This window comes from Mesoplodon mirus (assembly GCF_964341445.2).
Source record: "Mesoplodon mirus genome assembly, chromosome: 19".
NCBI lineage: Eukaryota > Metazoa > Chordata > Mammalia > Artiodactyla > Ziphiidae > Mesoplodon > Mesoplodon mirus.
Window position 1 is genome coordinate 24,316,120 of NC_138995.1, and position 17,442 is coordinate 24,333,561.

At 35.7% G+C, this 17,442-nt stretch overlaps 1 protein-coding gene across 2 annotated transcripts in view; it reads left to right on the forward strand.

Annotated features, from left to right (window-relative positions):
- CDH8 (cadherin 8) overlaps positions 1 to 17,442 on the forward strand; it is a gene marked incomplete at both ends in the record, with an annotated part of 359,837 nt that overhangs the window by 300,728 nt on the left and 41,667 nt on the right. For both annotated transcript variants that reach the window (XM_082605979.1, XM_082605978.1), the window contains one exon: positions 6,384 to 6,501. In XM_082605979.1, the coding sequence (XP_082462105.1) occupies positions 6,384 to 6,501 (118 nt within the window). The remainder of the gene's footprint in view (positions 1 to 6,383; positions 6,502 to 17,442) is intronic.

Consider the following 17,442-nt stretch of genomic DNA (forward strand, 5'->3'; position numbering starts at 1 on the left):
CCAAATGGTCTTGGGCATTTACCAAATATAGTTGATTATAAAATCTTCTGAATTTCCTTCAGAGAAAACTATACAACTAGTGGCAAATGGAAGCCAGCTGGAAAAATCTTGCTTAAGAAGAATAAACAATAGGATGCATTTTCAGCCTAGGAAATAATGTTTATGATATTAATGAGGCATCAGGAAATATTCCTGTGAAGTTGTGTAGTGGAAGATGGAGAGGAGATAAGACTAAAAAGGCAGTTGAGACTTCTAAATTATGTTAAAAACTGTGGACTTTACTAATGAGATTTTCAAAGCAGAGCAAGTGATGGAGTAATTTTTCAAAAATATTGATCATTTCAGAGATGCACAAAATACAGATGAAATATGCAGAGACAAGCAAAAGAAAATAAGAAACAGGAGAAACTGGAAAATTCAAACTTTGTATAAATACATCCTTTAAGAGTCCTTGCTTTGTATCATTTTACCTTAACTTAGTTACAGTAAAGGGAAAGGGGATGAAAAAGAACGAAACTGAGGAAAATGTCAGAAGTTCTGTGGTGGATTAATGAAGGCACAGGCCCCAAATGTCTACCAAGAGGACTGAGGACTTCACTTAGTGTTTAAAAGAAACATATACAATCTAATCTACATTCTCCTGTTGTATTTTCTATAGGTCAGACCTCTAAGATACATGCTCTAAATAGCCACCTAATACTTTTTAAAGACAAAGATATATTCATGCAAAGAAATGTGACATGGGACAACACTTTGGGGAGGAAAAGAAAAACCTTGATAGAAACTGGATTGCCTTACAAATTATAAAAAAAGTATCCAGGAACTGTCCATTAAATGGATATGAGCAGTGTTCATTTTGAACTATGTTATACAGTTTTGAAATAACTGAGGATAATTGGGTCATGTGGGTTTTAATATAGTTTCCTCAAATTCCTGTATGTCCTCCTTTTTCAATTAGTCATCATTGGTGTAACCTGATTTCTCTTGTAGACAAAATTTGAATTTGCAAAGACCGCCCTTTCAGGGGATGGCTCTTAGCCTATTTTGTTTTGTTCCCTTCAGTTATGGACACCATTGATAATCTGATAAAAGCTCTGGACTTTTCCTTCATATATGTGCATATATAAATAATTTCATACAATTTTACTTTCATGTATCATCTTTTCCTTCCTCAAGTTGAAAACTACTGCTCTAAGAAATAGAAGCTAGTATTTCAGGAACGTTTACATTGGTAACCAGAAATAAACTATCAATAATAGGCAAAAGAATGAATAGAAAACCAAAAATTATGCTGTACTGCCTTTGATGTCTCCTCACTCACTCTCTTTCCACCACCTTCGAAATCAAAAGGGAACCTTAATATCCATAAAGCAAAGAACATGAATGTCAAGAATGGATAAGTTCATCTTTATGCACTCTCCAAAATACTGGAAGTCTAAGCCCCAATTTAACTGAAGTACACGTGTGGAAGATATGAATGCCAACAAGATTTTGAGGCAGTCTGACAGGCGGAGCAGGAAGATGTAGGGAGTTTGTTATCCAATTTACTTGGGATCAGATGTTACAATGTCTTTGATGCACTAGAGTTCTAATAAGTCTCTTCCTACCTACCTCTCAAAGTTACATAAGAATTAGTGGTGATGCTAAAATATGCCTGACATGATTTATTTATTCATCCATTCATTTATTCATTTAGACAATACTTATTAAAAAGCTATGTGCCAGACACTGTTCTAATTAGCAGTGGGGGGGGGGGAAACCAAATCATCATCTAAGAACAAATCAATGAACAATAACTACAGGAACTCACAGGGGATATTCTAATAGATTCCAAGAGAGTTTTAAGGTTGTCAATAGATCAGATAATCAGAAATGTGTTTGTTTGTTGGCTGCTTGCCTTTTGAAAAGTTAATAATGACAGTGAAACCTACTACTATTAATTACTTTTGAGTTACTATAAAAATCTAAAATAATGTTTAATAAACTATATTAATTAAAGCAATGTAACTGAGGTTTAGCATTATTGATAAACAATGAATATTTTTTTAGAGTCAGAATTATGATATGGCCGACAGTTCTAAAAAAAAATTTCTTTTCAGTTTTACGCTTAGAAAGGTCATTTGATTTCCAATCAGTACTCTCAAGAAACAGATCAGAGTCTGCTCCCATGGAAATTCAAGTATGGCCCTGAAATTCATTTCCCTATGCCCAATCTCAGATATGCTTTGTTTTTCTGATAGAGAAGTATATTAGCTTTTACCTTCCCTTGAAATTAATCCACAATAAGTTATCAAGCATTAGATTTTTCAACTGCATCCTAACTTTATTGCTAGAAAGGAAAATATTTAAGCTAAATGCTGTATATTTACTACTAAAAATCTATGACCTCTTCAGAAATTTTTGTATCATTTTCATGAAATAGTTGTACAATTACTTAAAAATCAGCTGATGTCAAAGTAGCTCACAGTGGGAAATGCATGCAGTTTTCATTTGCCATCAACTCAGTGTACCTATAAAATCTGCTTGTGTGGAGGTGCACTTCCTTGAATAAATCTATTCTTTTTCTTCTGTTGTTTAAAGCCAAATGTGTTCAGATGTTATTATATCAATGAAAATTTTAGCCTTTTAAATATGGGTAACTTAACACATTTTAGTAGCATAAAGTCCTTCAAGTGATTTCCAGGCATCTACTCTCAGAGAAAATGATCAGACAGTGGCCATTGCATTAAAATAAAATGAAGTGTCAAAAATGGTTTAAACCAAAGTCTTAACCATAGCCAGTTCATAGGATATTTGGAAGTTAATTTAAAGATTCAACATTTCATCACTTTTTTCCCAACACATCATGCACTGATTTTGATGTGAACTTGACAGTACAAACTCTTCTAATGAACAGTAATAAGAGACCTATGGACACCAATCTTCTCCCTTGACTCAAAAGAGTGGATCCCAGACTTAAGCATGCATCAGAATCACCTACAAGGCTTTAAAATGCAGATTTCTAGGCCCTGTCCCAAGACTTTTTGGTTCAGCAAGCTCAAGAAGTTGCATGTCTAACAGATTTCCTGGCTTAAATAAATGGTGGAAAAAATATTTATTGCAGATGTAATATTTAGACCAAACTTCTGAGATGTGGTATGACAGGTAATTATACTCATGTACTTCAAGTAAGCTAAATTATTGCCCCTTTTGGTTGTGAGAGCGTAACATGTAGATTCACTCACCAGCACGTATGAGTCTTTTTCATACAGATGACTTAGAAATATTAGAAATGGTATTGCTTGTAGGAGCTCCATGCAGTAAATACACCTTAAGAATGCTCTTAGTTATGAATGATTCCCACCCCAGAATATAAGACATCCTCTTATTTATTTGGTTTTTTTTAGTAATGTTGAGCATCTTTTCATGTGTTTTTTAAAAATTTCTTTATTGGAGTATAATTGCTTTACAATGGTGTGTTAGTTTCTGCTTTATAACAAAGTGAATCAGTTATACATATACATATGTTCCCATATCTCTTCCCTCTTGTGTCTCCCTCCCTCCCACCCTCCCTGTCCCACCCCTCTAGGTGGTCACAAAGCATCGAGCTGATCTCCCTGTGCTATGCGGCTGCTTCCCACTAGCTATCTATTTTACATTTGGTAGTGTATATATGTCCATGCCACTCTCTCTGTCATAGCTTACCCTTCCCCCTCCCCATGTCCTCAAGTCCATTCTCTAGTAGGTCTGTGTCTTTATTCCCATCTGGCCCCTAGGTTCTTCATGACCCTTTTTTCCCCCTTAGATTCCATATATATGTGTTAGCATACAGTATTTGTTTTTCTCTTTCTGACTTACTTCACTCTGTATGACAGACTCTAGGTCCATCCACCTCACTACAAATAACTCAATTTCGTTCCTTTTTATGGCTGAGTAATATTCCATTGCATATATGTGCCACATCTTCTTTATCCATTCATCTGTCGATGGACACTTAGGTTGCTTCCATATCCTGGCTATTGTAAATAGAGCTGCAATGAACATTTTGGTACATGACTCTTTTGAATTATGTTTTTTTCAGGGTATATGCCCAGTAGTGGGATTGCTGGGTCATACAGTAGTTCTATTTTTAGTTTTTTAAGGAACCTCCACACTGGTCAGAATGGCCATCATCAAAAAATCTACAAACAATAAATGCTGGAGAGGGTGTGGAGAAAAGGGAACCCTCTTGCACTGCTGGTGGGTGTAAATTGATACAGCCACTGTGGAAACATCCTTTCTTTGTTTGCTCTTTTTCTTCACATGTGCTCACACACTTCAGGAATGATTTCTTCAACAGGTGCACTTGGGAATAGAAGTCTTTTTGAAACAAAATTGGGTAAAGGGAGAAGACGATGCTACATGTGCTCACAAGTAACTTTTCCCCCTTTGTTCTTCATAACTGCCTAAAAGAAGGCTCTTGTCAAATTATTCTGTTAAATATTTGTACATGTAGGCTGTCTATAAAAGAGTCATCTGTGTTTCACAGTTTTTTCCCTTGTACTTTAATTCTTTCTTCTTTATAAAACTAGAGGCCCAAGGAATCTCTCTGCACCTAAATGTCAAGGCAAATATGCTAGTTGTTTAGATATAGTAAATATAATTGCTTTCCCACCTAATCTGATGGAAGCGAGTCCCCTGTTTGTGTAACATCTAAGTTGTTACACTTATCAATGTGCTATGTCATGAATAAATGGTAGTGACCTTAACAAAAAATAATAAATAATGATGATGACTAATACTCATTGAACAGTTACTAGGAACCAGACACTATATTAACAGATTGACATGAATTTACATAAAGAATTAAAATGACCCTATGAGAAAAGTATTTTTTTATTTAAAATCTAGGAATACTGAGTTTCAAAGAGTTAAGTAAATCCCTCCATTTCATGCAATGAGTAAAGGATAAGACTATGACTTCTGTCAAGGCAGCTTTATTTTAGAGTCCATCAACTTAATGACTATCTCACTGTCTTCACCACGAGTTATATTTTGTGCTATTTTTTGTTATATTGTTACTGAAGCTAAGTACAATTATAAGACATTTCACAAGGTCTTTACCAAGAGTAAAACACCTACAAAGTAGGAATATGTTCCATTTACAAAAATAGAGAAATAGAAAATGAGAGAAGTTATTTCATTTATGCCCCAAATAACCTTGATGCACTGCTTATCATATAGCATGTGGGTGATAACAATGCAAAACTTCACAGCTATTGAAAATGTTTTTAAATTGTGGTTCTCATCTTATTTAGGTGATAAGTTACAAGGTAATGATGTCTCTTTCTCAAAAAGAAGTGATCCATTTTTTTTCTCTTTAATGATACTGGCAAAGTTCAATGGCACATAATTGTTCAAACTGACATAACATTAGGCATCATAATTCCCTAAATTTCACAAACCTGAGAGTATTTCCCTGTTAATTTTTTATGGTAAATCTGATTATACCCTTGACTGTCATGCTTCATAGGCATTTATTTTTTGGTAGAAATTATGTTGTAACTATTTACAGTAGTAGTTTAAGCTATAATTTTTACTACATTAGCTGTTGCCCAGTGTTTCATATTGAAGTTATTAATATCACAGACTCATAAATATGAATTATTAAGCTAATTCTCTGACATCCCAAGGAACAACTTAGCACTAAGTTAATGCAGCTTTGCAAATGAAATAAGCACATTCAACTGGCACCAATTCTGAGTATGTGTATCTATCCAAACAGTTCTCTGCAGGGTAGTAGTTCTTCTAATCCCTATAATTTATTCATCTCAGGATACACTCCAAAGCATTGTTTGCATGTGTTATCCACTAGCTTTAAAAACAGTATTCATTACTGGGAGGGAAGAGATGCAACTCTTTAGAAAGGTTTGTGGCAGTGATGTTTGTGCCGAGGAACATTCTATTTGGCAAACACTTGTAACCTAATGAGTAAAATGAAAGAGGAGTTATGAGGATTCAAGATTTAGGTACTTTACCTCCAAGATCGTCCCAAGAGCCACACTACAATCACTGTAACAACTCCAAATTTCATTTTAGAAGACCGTACGTACTCAAAATGGAAAGAAGCCTGTAATTGCCCAGTGGAATTTTCAAATACCCTTAAATTTGCTATTTCAAGCCACAGATACCAAATGGACACAAAAGTAATGACCCTAATTTTCATCAGCTTATCAAAGCTAGGTTTTAAAATGATGAATGTTTCTCCTTATTCTTGGTGTGAACCATCCATAACAACTTAGAAAACTGAAAAATATTCCTTGGACCAAAGTATCACTCTACTAAAGGAATGTCACTCAGCTTTTAAAGGCAGTGCAAGCCCTCTGATGCCATCAGAAGTGCTGACGTCAAGTTTTATGTTACAGGTGATTCAAACAGTGAGTGCCATGGACAAAGATGATCCCAAAAACGGACATTATTTCTTATACAGTCTTCTTCCAGAAATGGTCAACAATCCGAATTTTACCATCAAGAAAAATGAAGGTAAATACATTAGCATTGTGAAACAGGGTAGAATATACATTGGAAAATAGGATGTGATTTCATAATTTGACTGAAAATATCAGTAAAATAATTTTTCTTCACCTATGAGCAGTTGAAACTTAGCTTATCAGCCTAAAGGCATGGTAATTAAATCACTTCCTCTTTCCAATATTGAAACAATAGATAAGGGAATTGTGAATGTGCAAGTTAATTTTATCCCGGGGAATACCTCAATCACCTTACTTAAAAAAAAAATGGACAGTAAGATTTAACCCCTGTGAAAGTTCCAGTAATTTTACTGAGATATCTGATGTTATCCAAGTACATTATACGGAGATATCTGATAGAGGAGGGGCTGGCTTATACTTTGCAGTTGTTAAGTTTTAATTGAATGTTTACCAAGTCTTTAGGGAAAGCCTATTCTAATTTCGTCTGGTTTGTGGGTACACATTAGAGGTATTTGTTTTAAGCCTGTACCAGCTTTGACAATAGCAATTAGATCAGAAAATCCTTCTTGAAGGACACTCCTTATCAGTATTATTTTGGAGCTAATATGAACTGATTTTATTGTTAAGTCTTCTACTCACAGAAAACATTTAATCCATTTCATTATTTCTTGAGAACCAAGCTCGGATTAACCATTTCCCTTAACTATTGTCTATTACATATGAAGGTCATAGATCATTTTTAAAAAGTCTATCTCATCTGTGCATTTTTCGTTACTAAGCTGCTGTACATTTAACAAGGAATTTTAGCTGCCTGTTTTGGCTCAGAAGTATTTAAGCCTTAGTTTCAGCTGTTTTAGAATGACTAGCAGAATAAATGTATCATCTGGGGCTGTCCTGTGGCTTTACTATAGGCATTTGTTTAGATTTATGAATGGTCTATATAAAAACTATGCTCTATTTGAAGAGTAAAATTTGGCTTATGACATTTGGTTCATTTTCTCTGTTCTGTTTCAAGGAGGTAGTGAGTTTTGGTAAAACTTCCTTTATAAAGTGAAATAACATTTTATGGCTCTTGTTAAATATATTCTGGCCTTACCCTTTAACAAAATGCTACTTAGTTCTTTGGGGATGCTTTGATAAAGTGGATGCATCACAGAAAAGGAAATGAGAAAGCTATTATATAGATATTACTCATTCAGCTGGCTTCCACTATTGTAAACATTAAGGAAATGAAATCTTGATCTTTCTCCTCAATAGAGGAGTTACATGTGTTAGCCTCCCTGAATTAGGAGCGCTCATCCAAGTACATTGTCTTTGTTTTTTGGATAACACTGCCAACATTTCTTTTTTTGTGGAAGTCCTGTGACCACGCCTAAAATGAGAGCCCCCTCGGCAATTCCAAACTGAGCTGAAAGTCTGTGCAGAAGTGTGAGCCATGCTTATTACTTTGATTGTGAGCTAATAGGTATTAGTCATTATTTTTGCATATCAAATGCCCTACATTTAAAGATTCTCTGGGAAGAAGTGTTTTCCCATCCCAAAGGTCTGAGCTCCTTGGCGCTTTCTGTGCATTCTGCAATTTCAAGATGTGCCCATTACAGGTACGGCCCGTCAAAGACACTGCGTAAACATATGTTGGATGAATGAGAGGTAGTTACTGGGTGCCTGTGAAAGTGTAGTTTTCTACTATATTTATTATGCTCTAAACCCTTTAAAGAGGAGATATTAGTCCTACAGTGGATGAATTTCAAGTGTTTTCTCCAATTTTTAGAATTAGTACAAAGTAAAAGTTTGTACACCTAGGAAAACTCTTCGTGCCGCATCACACATTTCAATAAACCCTGTAGTAGAATATTTAAAGGCATGTGGATTATCTGTTTTATCTTGAAACCAGAAAATAGGATTTAAGTTTTGAGTTACCTCACAAGTGTGTGTGTGTGAAATAATTGCAAAAAAAAAAGATGCTAGGTATCACAAAATGGACAGAAAGAACACTCTCTGTGCCATGATTGTTTATTTAAAATTATGTGTTGATTTATTTTGCAAAGAGTGACCATACATTGTCCCAACTGGGATATTTTTTAAAGTGAAAGGGGTTGCTATTTATGTTTATATTTATATTTATATTTATATTTATGCCTAGAAACACCATAAACCAGGACTGTCTTGTGGAAACTATGACATATGTTCTCTGTGATTTTGGATTTAGGATCCAAATATTCAACATCTCCATAGAATAAATCATGAACACAGGTCTTTGGAACTGATATGTCAAGTTTATACTCTATCTTCCTTTTCCTGGATCAGACATGCATGAGTTTTGTTTCACTTTTTTGGCATCTGGATAGTTTCCATGAAAGTAGGAAAAAAACAGTTTGTCTCCTCTTAACATTTAGAAACAAAGCAATGGAAAGAAGTTGTCAGGTTTAAAATGGTGGAGATATACTGATAAGAAGGTAGATAAAAAGATGTCTTGTGAGCCTGTTACTCCTTATTAATGATGAGAAAACACAAAACAACCAAAAAAACTCAAATACTAGACATTATTTATTTTAAAACTATGGTATATTTTATGATTGAAACATGAGAGAATCAAATGATAAACTCATATTCAGAATTGTTTTTCCTTCTTCAGATGGACTTTAAAATGGTCAATAGCTGATGTTTCTCCACTGAGAACTTCATGATTTACAAGTCCTAGCCCACCAGATGAAGGTTAATATTTTGAGAGAGCCAATATATTCAAATCCATAACTGATAGGTGGATGAACCCTCTTTTTAATTGGATCTTTAAGGGAGATGGTTTCAGTATTTGGCATTTTCTAAGAAACTTGCAGCATGTCTTTCAGTTCGAAGTTGCTGTGATCATTCTCCTCTCTCATACAGCTTGGTCCTTCTGCAATTTTCAGCTGACTAATTCATAATCAAAAACAAAATGAGATAGAAATTAACTGTCTCTTGTCTCCTATACAGTTGAGTGATTTCATAAATAATTCTCTTTCTGAATATATGAGAATTATATTTCTGCCAGAATACGAAAGCAAACTTCAATACAGATAAAGGTGAAAACAAAGGTCAAAAATGTAGTGAGGGCTTCCCTGGTGGCGCAGTGGTTGAAAGTCCACCTGCCGATGCAGGGGACACAGGTTCGTGCCCCGGTCCGGGAGGATCCCACATGCCATGGAGCGGCAGGGCCCGTGAGCCATGGCCGCTGAGCCTGCGCATCCGGAGCCTGTGCTCCGCAATGGGAGAGGCCACAGCAGTGAGAGGGCCGCGTACCACAAAAAAAAAAAATGTGATGAGTCTCTCACATCACATGTACACACCAAACAACCACAACACCTTGAATCTTCTCAATTATACAGCTCAGACATCGGTTTCTTCATCTTCCAGTTGGATGAATTTATAAACAAAAGGAGTTTGACTGACAGCATTTCAGTAGTGGCTTCCATTCTAATTGTGAAAACAGAAGATACTCAGCAATTACATATTAACAAGTCAGGGAAGATAAATGAAACTTCTCCAGATACAGAAATCTCTTGCATGAAGAATATTTGAGGTTGGCAGAAACATGATCTTCGCCAGCCTGCACACTGTAGTTAAAAGATTTGATTGAAATTGCCAGAAAGCAGGCTGGAGAAATGGGAGTCTTCATGTTTTATACTGAAATATTTGAATCACATGTATAGAGAAATAAGGATAAACATAAAACTCTGCCCTAAAGAGGGTCTGTGGGAAGGAAAGACATAGACTTGGCCTTAGCTTGATTAGGCCTAAGGAAAGACAGAGGGGGAAGCAGAATATCTGATGACACTAATGTTTTTTTTATTTTCTCCTCTTGATGACTCTTTTTTAACCAAAATTCTATTAACAAGAACCTCACTCTAAAGGCATGATTGTGATAATTAATTTAGATAATGGAGATGGTGATTAGAGCTTTGAAATAAGTGTGTCTTGGGTTATCTCAATACCCATTCCATGGTTACCTGTTAGAATATAATTCATGGTTTTTTTGGTGGAGTTTCCATCTCAACTCAATGGCCAACTTCAATCACTATGTGTTTCATGTCTTTTTATCCTGTAGAAACATCCCTTGTGAGAATACTGACTACAGGCAAGTTATTTTAAGCCTCAGTTTCGTCATCTGTAATACCAGATACTACCTATCTACCCCTTAGGTGTGCTTTGATGGATATGAGTAACCGAGGGCTTAGACAGCTATTATCCCAATGTCTAGCACATAGAAAAATACTCATCATGAAATGGGACAAGATCCTATTTATGTGAATCCATTAGTTCCTAAATTTCCATGCTATGTTCCATCTCTTCATGGAAGAGATGGCTTATCATTCTCAACCAGGTCCCTTTGCAGCTTTAACTGTTGATTTTTGAATGTTGTACCGTAGTTCTGAATTTGGCCTCACTGGTAGTTGTGAAACTAGTGATCCTCACTAGTACGCATTGCAATGTATTGCAGTCTAAAGGGCATTATCATAGGAACATAAAAGGGAAAAAATAGGAAGATAAGAAGGTGGGGAAAGAACGAAAATATTTACCAGCCACGAAGTAGCTGGGATTCCTGGACCTGGTTTTAAATATGCAGGCTTTTATTTTTTTCTCTCTCCTTTGCCAATATTAAACTCAGCTTACTCCATAAAATGGCTAATCCCAATTTCCAATTTGTTAAGATGACATTCCATTCTAGCATATCAAGTTGTTTTAAATCATCCACAACCTCCCAACACACAGACTCTGTGGGAATCATTTTGTATAAGCTGGAAAATTAGTCTTCCTTTGCTTTTTTGAATAATGTCAACTTAATTCAGACGCCTCTTGTCCCAAAACTAAAATTTACTTCTTGAAAGTGGAAGTGGGTTTCCCACATTCCAAGCCAGCCAGAGCTGATCCTCTGCCCTCCATCCTCTCTCCAGCTGAATCCTCAGGCACACCTCTCCTGTATTCAGGATTTAGGTTTCCAGGCAGACAGAGTCCCTTGTTCCTCCACCTTAAGCCAGCTGTGCCCCATCTGGGCTGAATTAGACCTGAAAAGCCTTCCTTGATTATCCACACAGCAAAGAGGACCTTGTTAAGCCAACTGTCCTCTTTCTGGACACCACCAGTCTCGTTAAATTCTTCCATTACACCAAGTTGCTTTGCAACGAACAGAAGACTTTCCTAAATAATATCTCTTTCCTCAAGTGGTCTTTAAAAAGCTTCCATCCGGGCTTCCCTGGTGGTGCAGTGGTTGAGAGTCCGCCTGCCGATGCAGGGGACACGGGTTCATGCCCCGGTCCAGGAAGATCCCACATGCCGCGGAGCAGCTAGGCCCATGAGCCATGGCCGCTGAGCCTGTGCGTCCTGAACCTGTGCTCCACAACGGGAGAGGCCACAACAGTGAGAGGCCCGCGTACCGCAAAAAACAAAACAAAACAAAAAAAAACCCTCCATCCCTCAGTGACAATGGATTCATTATTATTGGGTTCCTCAGGCTACCATACCTAAGCATCAAGTGAAAACTGTGTGCTTGGCTGAGTGTGATAGTGAATACCTATACACGCATGCTTCTAATATGGTGACCCTATCTACTCTGCTCACCTAGACTTTTCCACAGCATCAAACATTGATAAGAGGTCTCTTTCATATATGGTGTTAGCTTTTACCCATATGAAGTAAGGTGTTTTTCCTCAGTGTTAAATCATAAAAGGTGGTGCTCAATTTGCATGAAACAGAAGGGCCAACTGGGATTCCGAATATGCAGAATAGCATTATGCATACATGATCCAAAAAGGCTTCTGCTTCAGTAATTCATAATTTATTGTTTATGCTTCCAGCAATGTTTCGTTGATAAAAAGCCATTTACGTTTCATTTTGTCGTTTAAACTGTAATTAAGGACGATGTACAAGCTAAGAAAACTAGATAACAGATCTGTACTTCCACTTTCTGAGTTGAGTGTGACTGTATAGCTTGGTTCGGAAAGCTAGATTTTCTTTGCTTAAGTAGTTTTTAGACTCTTGTTATTTTGTATCGTCTCAGAATCTTTTTTGTATGTTTGTTTGTTTTTTTTAAATCATAATACAAGAGTACCCTCAGAAGCTAAGAATTTCCTTTGCAAAAACGGAAAATCCTAAAATTATTGCTCTGGTCAGACATAGCACAGCACAGTATCTATTTTTCAGTGTATGTTATAGAAGACAATTTAGTTCTGAGATTGCTGACTCCTATGGATGTAATTTAGATACACCGCATATGCTCATATGTGTTGTCCATATGCTATTCAAAGTTATGAATTGATTCAGAGCTTTGCTGTCTATTTGCTAGCAATCTTTTCTGGTTCTTACAGAGAATTCTAATTCTGAGGATTTTTGAAAGAGAAAAATGAAGAGATACATGGGCACATGGTTAGTTATCTTGAAGTTGTCTCAGTTATCTTAAAGATACCTTATGGCATAGAAACTTTTATTTTTTTTTTGAGAATTTTGCTTTCTGAGATTTTTGCTTCAAAAGAAAAATAGAACAACAAAGGAATACATTGAACATTAGGGGAAGTAAAAAGAATTACTCAGAGAACTTTTTTTAAAATTTATCAAATCTTATTGGGACCACTTTGTTCTTTGTGTCATTAAAGAATAATGTTATTTACTGATTTATCATCTATTTGCAAGCATGAAAATAGGCCTGGGGATTTTGTGTGTGCCAAATAAACATGACTGTCCTTTGGTAAGAACAACCAGATATTAAAATTGGATGTGGAAACAAAATGAGCTGTCAGTCTATGCAAATTTTCCTTTTCTAAAAAAGTATTAAATGTAGTTGACAATCATTTCATCTCTTTTCAGCACAGAAGTTTGCATTTTGAATTAATTTGAGCACTTTATAGACACAACATTAGGCATATGTGGCATTCTGTCTAGGGATGTGACCCGAATATCACACCATGTGCTTTGGATCCTTCAGTTTGTTAAAGTGTATAGATAAGGCAGAGAAATAATTTGGAAACAGTAAAGGGGACACTTGCATAGATAAACATTTAAAAAGTTGACTTTGGATGAATTAGAATGAATGATAAAAGAGAGAGCCCTTGTGGAATACAGAATAGCACAAGCTTCCTGGTTAATAATATTTAGTTTTGAATCCTAGCACTTCTGAACATGAACTGTGAGAACTTGCACGAATCACTGAATAAACTTGAGCCTTTATCTATAAACTGAAAGCAATAATTATCCCTATGTTGTTTTGTATAAGAAAATATTAATTTAAATAAAAACATAAAAACGTGCTAAGTTTACTGTCTGGTAAATAGAAGGCACTCAATAAATACTAGTTTCCTTCCTCTCTTTCTCTCCTTCTTCTACAAATTTGTGAGCCCCCTGAGCCTCTTTCATTCACCCAATGTAACAAACAAAAATATTAAAAAGGAACCTAAAATAAGGATTTGGGTGATAAGTAGTTATGTGCTGTTCAACTGTCCCTTACCTGAAAGGCCAATAATTGAACCTACTGATAAACACTGACCATGAGTAAAGCAGGGGGGGAAGGAGAAAAGGAAAAGAAGAGTATTTGGGTAACTTAAGTTGTTCTTTGAATATAACCCTCATTACCATAACATAATCAATGGAAGAAAATAAAGAGTACCTAAAAATTGTAGGTTTCCACAGGACTTGATCCAATTGCATATAGCTCTCTATATATTGGCAAATGGGATATTTAAGAGTTGATAGAATGATATAATTTTTGAGCTGGTAGCACCTTAGTAAATAGCCAGATTATGAAGATATTAGATACTAGATACAGAGACCTCAAATGCATGTTTTAAAAAATCAATAGCAGTGTGCTTTCAAAAGGCAACGACGAGAGACATCTATCACCCCAACTTTATTTTCCATCACTCTCCCCCTTCTACCTTGTTCCCGTCTTATACATCCTTTAGGTTGAACACGCAAAACCAATTATGTTTTTTATATCCCTTCCTTTTGTCTGGAAAATACATCCTCTGCTCCCTCTATTTTCCATCTAGCTAATTTCTAGTCATTCATAACAACCCAGGTTCCCCTCATCTGTGAGCAGAGCAATGGAGTGCTTAAAGGTTTCTGTGAAGTTTGGTTTGCTTTTCTCTGCAGGACTGTGATAACTGCTAAGGTGGACACGAGTATCTGTCTTGAGTCAAGGAGTATCTCCTCCACTGTCCCCTGAGGTTATTGATAACACACCATATCTTTATTCACTCATATATTCATTCAATACCTATTTATTTAGTGCTTACCACGTGCAAGGCACTACTTTGGAAATTCAAAATAAAACAGTGGATCAAATATACACTGTTTTTGTCCTCCTGTACAGAGTATTTTCATTCTCCTTAGGACTCAGTCTTATACTAATTTGAATTCTCAGAGAGAACAGCTATAATTTAACATGGCTTTTTGTCATACAATGGAGAAATTCACAGGCTAGCCTGCAAAATACTATGAGATATGGAGGAGTGATCACACATTCTAGTTTCCATACTGTCATAAACAATGTTCCCTTTAAATCTTACCCAACTTGTGAAACTGGTTCTATATAAAGAGTTAGGTTTTCCTAGATTCCACCTCTCCCATCTTTACAAAGCATTTGGCTGATCGGGGTGGTGACACACATGTGTAGTCATGAACACATGGTTCTCCTGTGAGTTTCAGATTGGTGTCCTCGTGGTTCCTGAGCTTAGACAAACTATGCTGAACTATACTCTTTAATGCTTTTCTGCTTGCAGAGTCAAATAATTTGGGTGAGCTCTTTCCAAATTCACAGTGATCCACGCCATCACTGCAATCTGTGCTGTAGCACTGTGAGCTGGGGCTGATGATTCTATTTTTGCAGGTTTATTAGAATCCATTCTAGTTTTGGTCCAAGTCTCCCTGTAAATAGTTCATGCCTTTTCCAGTTGCTATGCATAGCTGGTTTAGAGACCTGTCGGTTAACATGTTTTAGCTAACTTTCAATGTAGTATAATGTTTATTGAGGGCCCCTGGCAACTAGAGGATGGTATTGTACTGATTTCAGGACATTATGTTGGATTCATTTTCTATCTGTTGCCTGTTCTGTTCCCTAAGCTGCCACCAGAATGAATGTGCTGATGCACTTCGTAGAGGAAGATAGTAATTGTTGCCCTTGGACCTCTTTGGGTTACTCATTGCCTTTGCTTTCATCCTAGTAGATTGCCTACTAGAATTTCCTCCCTCTATTGCTTGAGTATATTATTCTCAGACTTCTGAAGGCTGTTCATCTTAAATCAGTCTGAAAAAAAGGGTGATACGGTGCCTGGTGTGCTGCACACAGTCATCCTTCTCTGAGTTTCCTGCTTTCATCTGGCCAGACAGGCATTGCTAGTTTCATCAAGGTCACACTGTGATATACTTCTCCCTGGACTTCAGTTTCCTCTCACACAAAATGAATAGGTTAGGGCTGGGAGCTAAGGACTCATCTATTCTAACATACTGAGCGTGCAAACCCATGGTATTAGGAGAAATAGTACAAACTTTGAAATCAGACAAGTCCCACATCCACCAATTAACGAAGATGTGACTTTGGACAAGGCTTTTAACTTTCTGTAACAGACCGTGTTTAACTATGTCAAAACAAAATTGCTGGGATGAGCAAAATGAAAGAATGTAGGATAAATGCCAAGGGCAGTACCTGAACTTAGATACTCTACGTATTTTGTCTTTATCAACCTTCAAAAGAAATAATGCAAATGAAAGTGATCTTTACATTAGAAATTATTGTACCAAATCTCATCCACATTAAAATACTGGATAGTATTATTAAAAGATATGCTTCTACAATATTATAGGTTTTATATAACCCATTGAACAGGTTTCTGGACATGTTATAGAGTTAAATTATTCCTCTACATCAAAATAACTCAATAATGTATGATACATGGTTCCAATATTTCAGAATTGGTAAGTCTTATTTATCTTCTAAGGCTGGAGACAAGGAAAGTTAGGAGTTTTATAAAGGTATTTAATTATTGGATTCAGTTTTGATTTACAGAAAAATCTCTCAAAAAGGTAGAGTTTGAACTAACTTTTGCAGAGATAAGAACACAGTTTTGGGTAGAGGTGCCTGTCGAAGTTAAGAAAGAATGATCAAACATATGAATAGTTTACTTACAGGAGAAATAGGGCATGACCAAAAATGTTTTTAAAAGAAAAATGCAGTGAGACATTTTGTGGAGATTCATAAACTCTATGATCATAAGAGTTTGCTTGACTCCCAAAAATAAATTAGTGAAGTAGTTCTTCATATTTTGAGTATATCTGCATCTATTCTTGATGCTTTTCATAGGATAAAAAATGTGTCTCACACTTTGAAGAGGTTTTTCCACACACACTCATGCATGCACACAAAGTTTACTAATGGCCCTAGGAAGTAAATCGATATAAACATTGTGATCTACACATTATGTAGATCAGTAATAGATATAGTTAAAATTTTTTAGTGCACAGTTTTAAATCTTAAAAATAAAAAATAACTTTGGCCATATTCTGAAACATATTGTGAGTTGACATAAAACTTGCCTTTGTTATGAATGTTGGTAGGCTAAAGTTCAATAAAGAAAGTTTTAGAATGGTTAAGAGACAATTATCTAGAATTCATTATCTTTTTTGCCTAAAGAAAGAGAAGTAAAATGTATGCAGGTAATTATATAAAATTCACATTTTGACTGGGTAGGCAAGAAACAAGAAGAAAACCTATACTGCTATATTAATCCTGTTATAACTTTTCTGTCTTTCTAAAATATTTATTCTAAAATGGATGTTTAATTTTGTAAGAACTTTTTTTTCAAGGAATAATCTAACATTACATACCATGAAAACAGAATTGCTTACAAAATAACTTTCATTGAGAAATATAAAAAATGATTATAAAGATTAGAAAGTATGCTTGCATCTCTGTTTAGGATATTTTTTTAAAGTCCTGTGGTTATTTTAAGACAGATCTGTACTTTCTTAC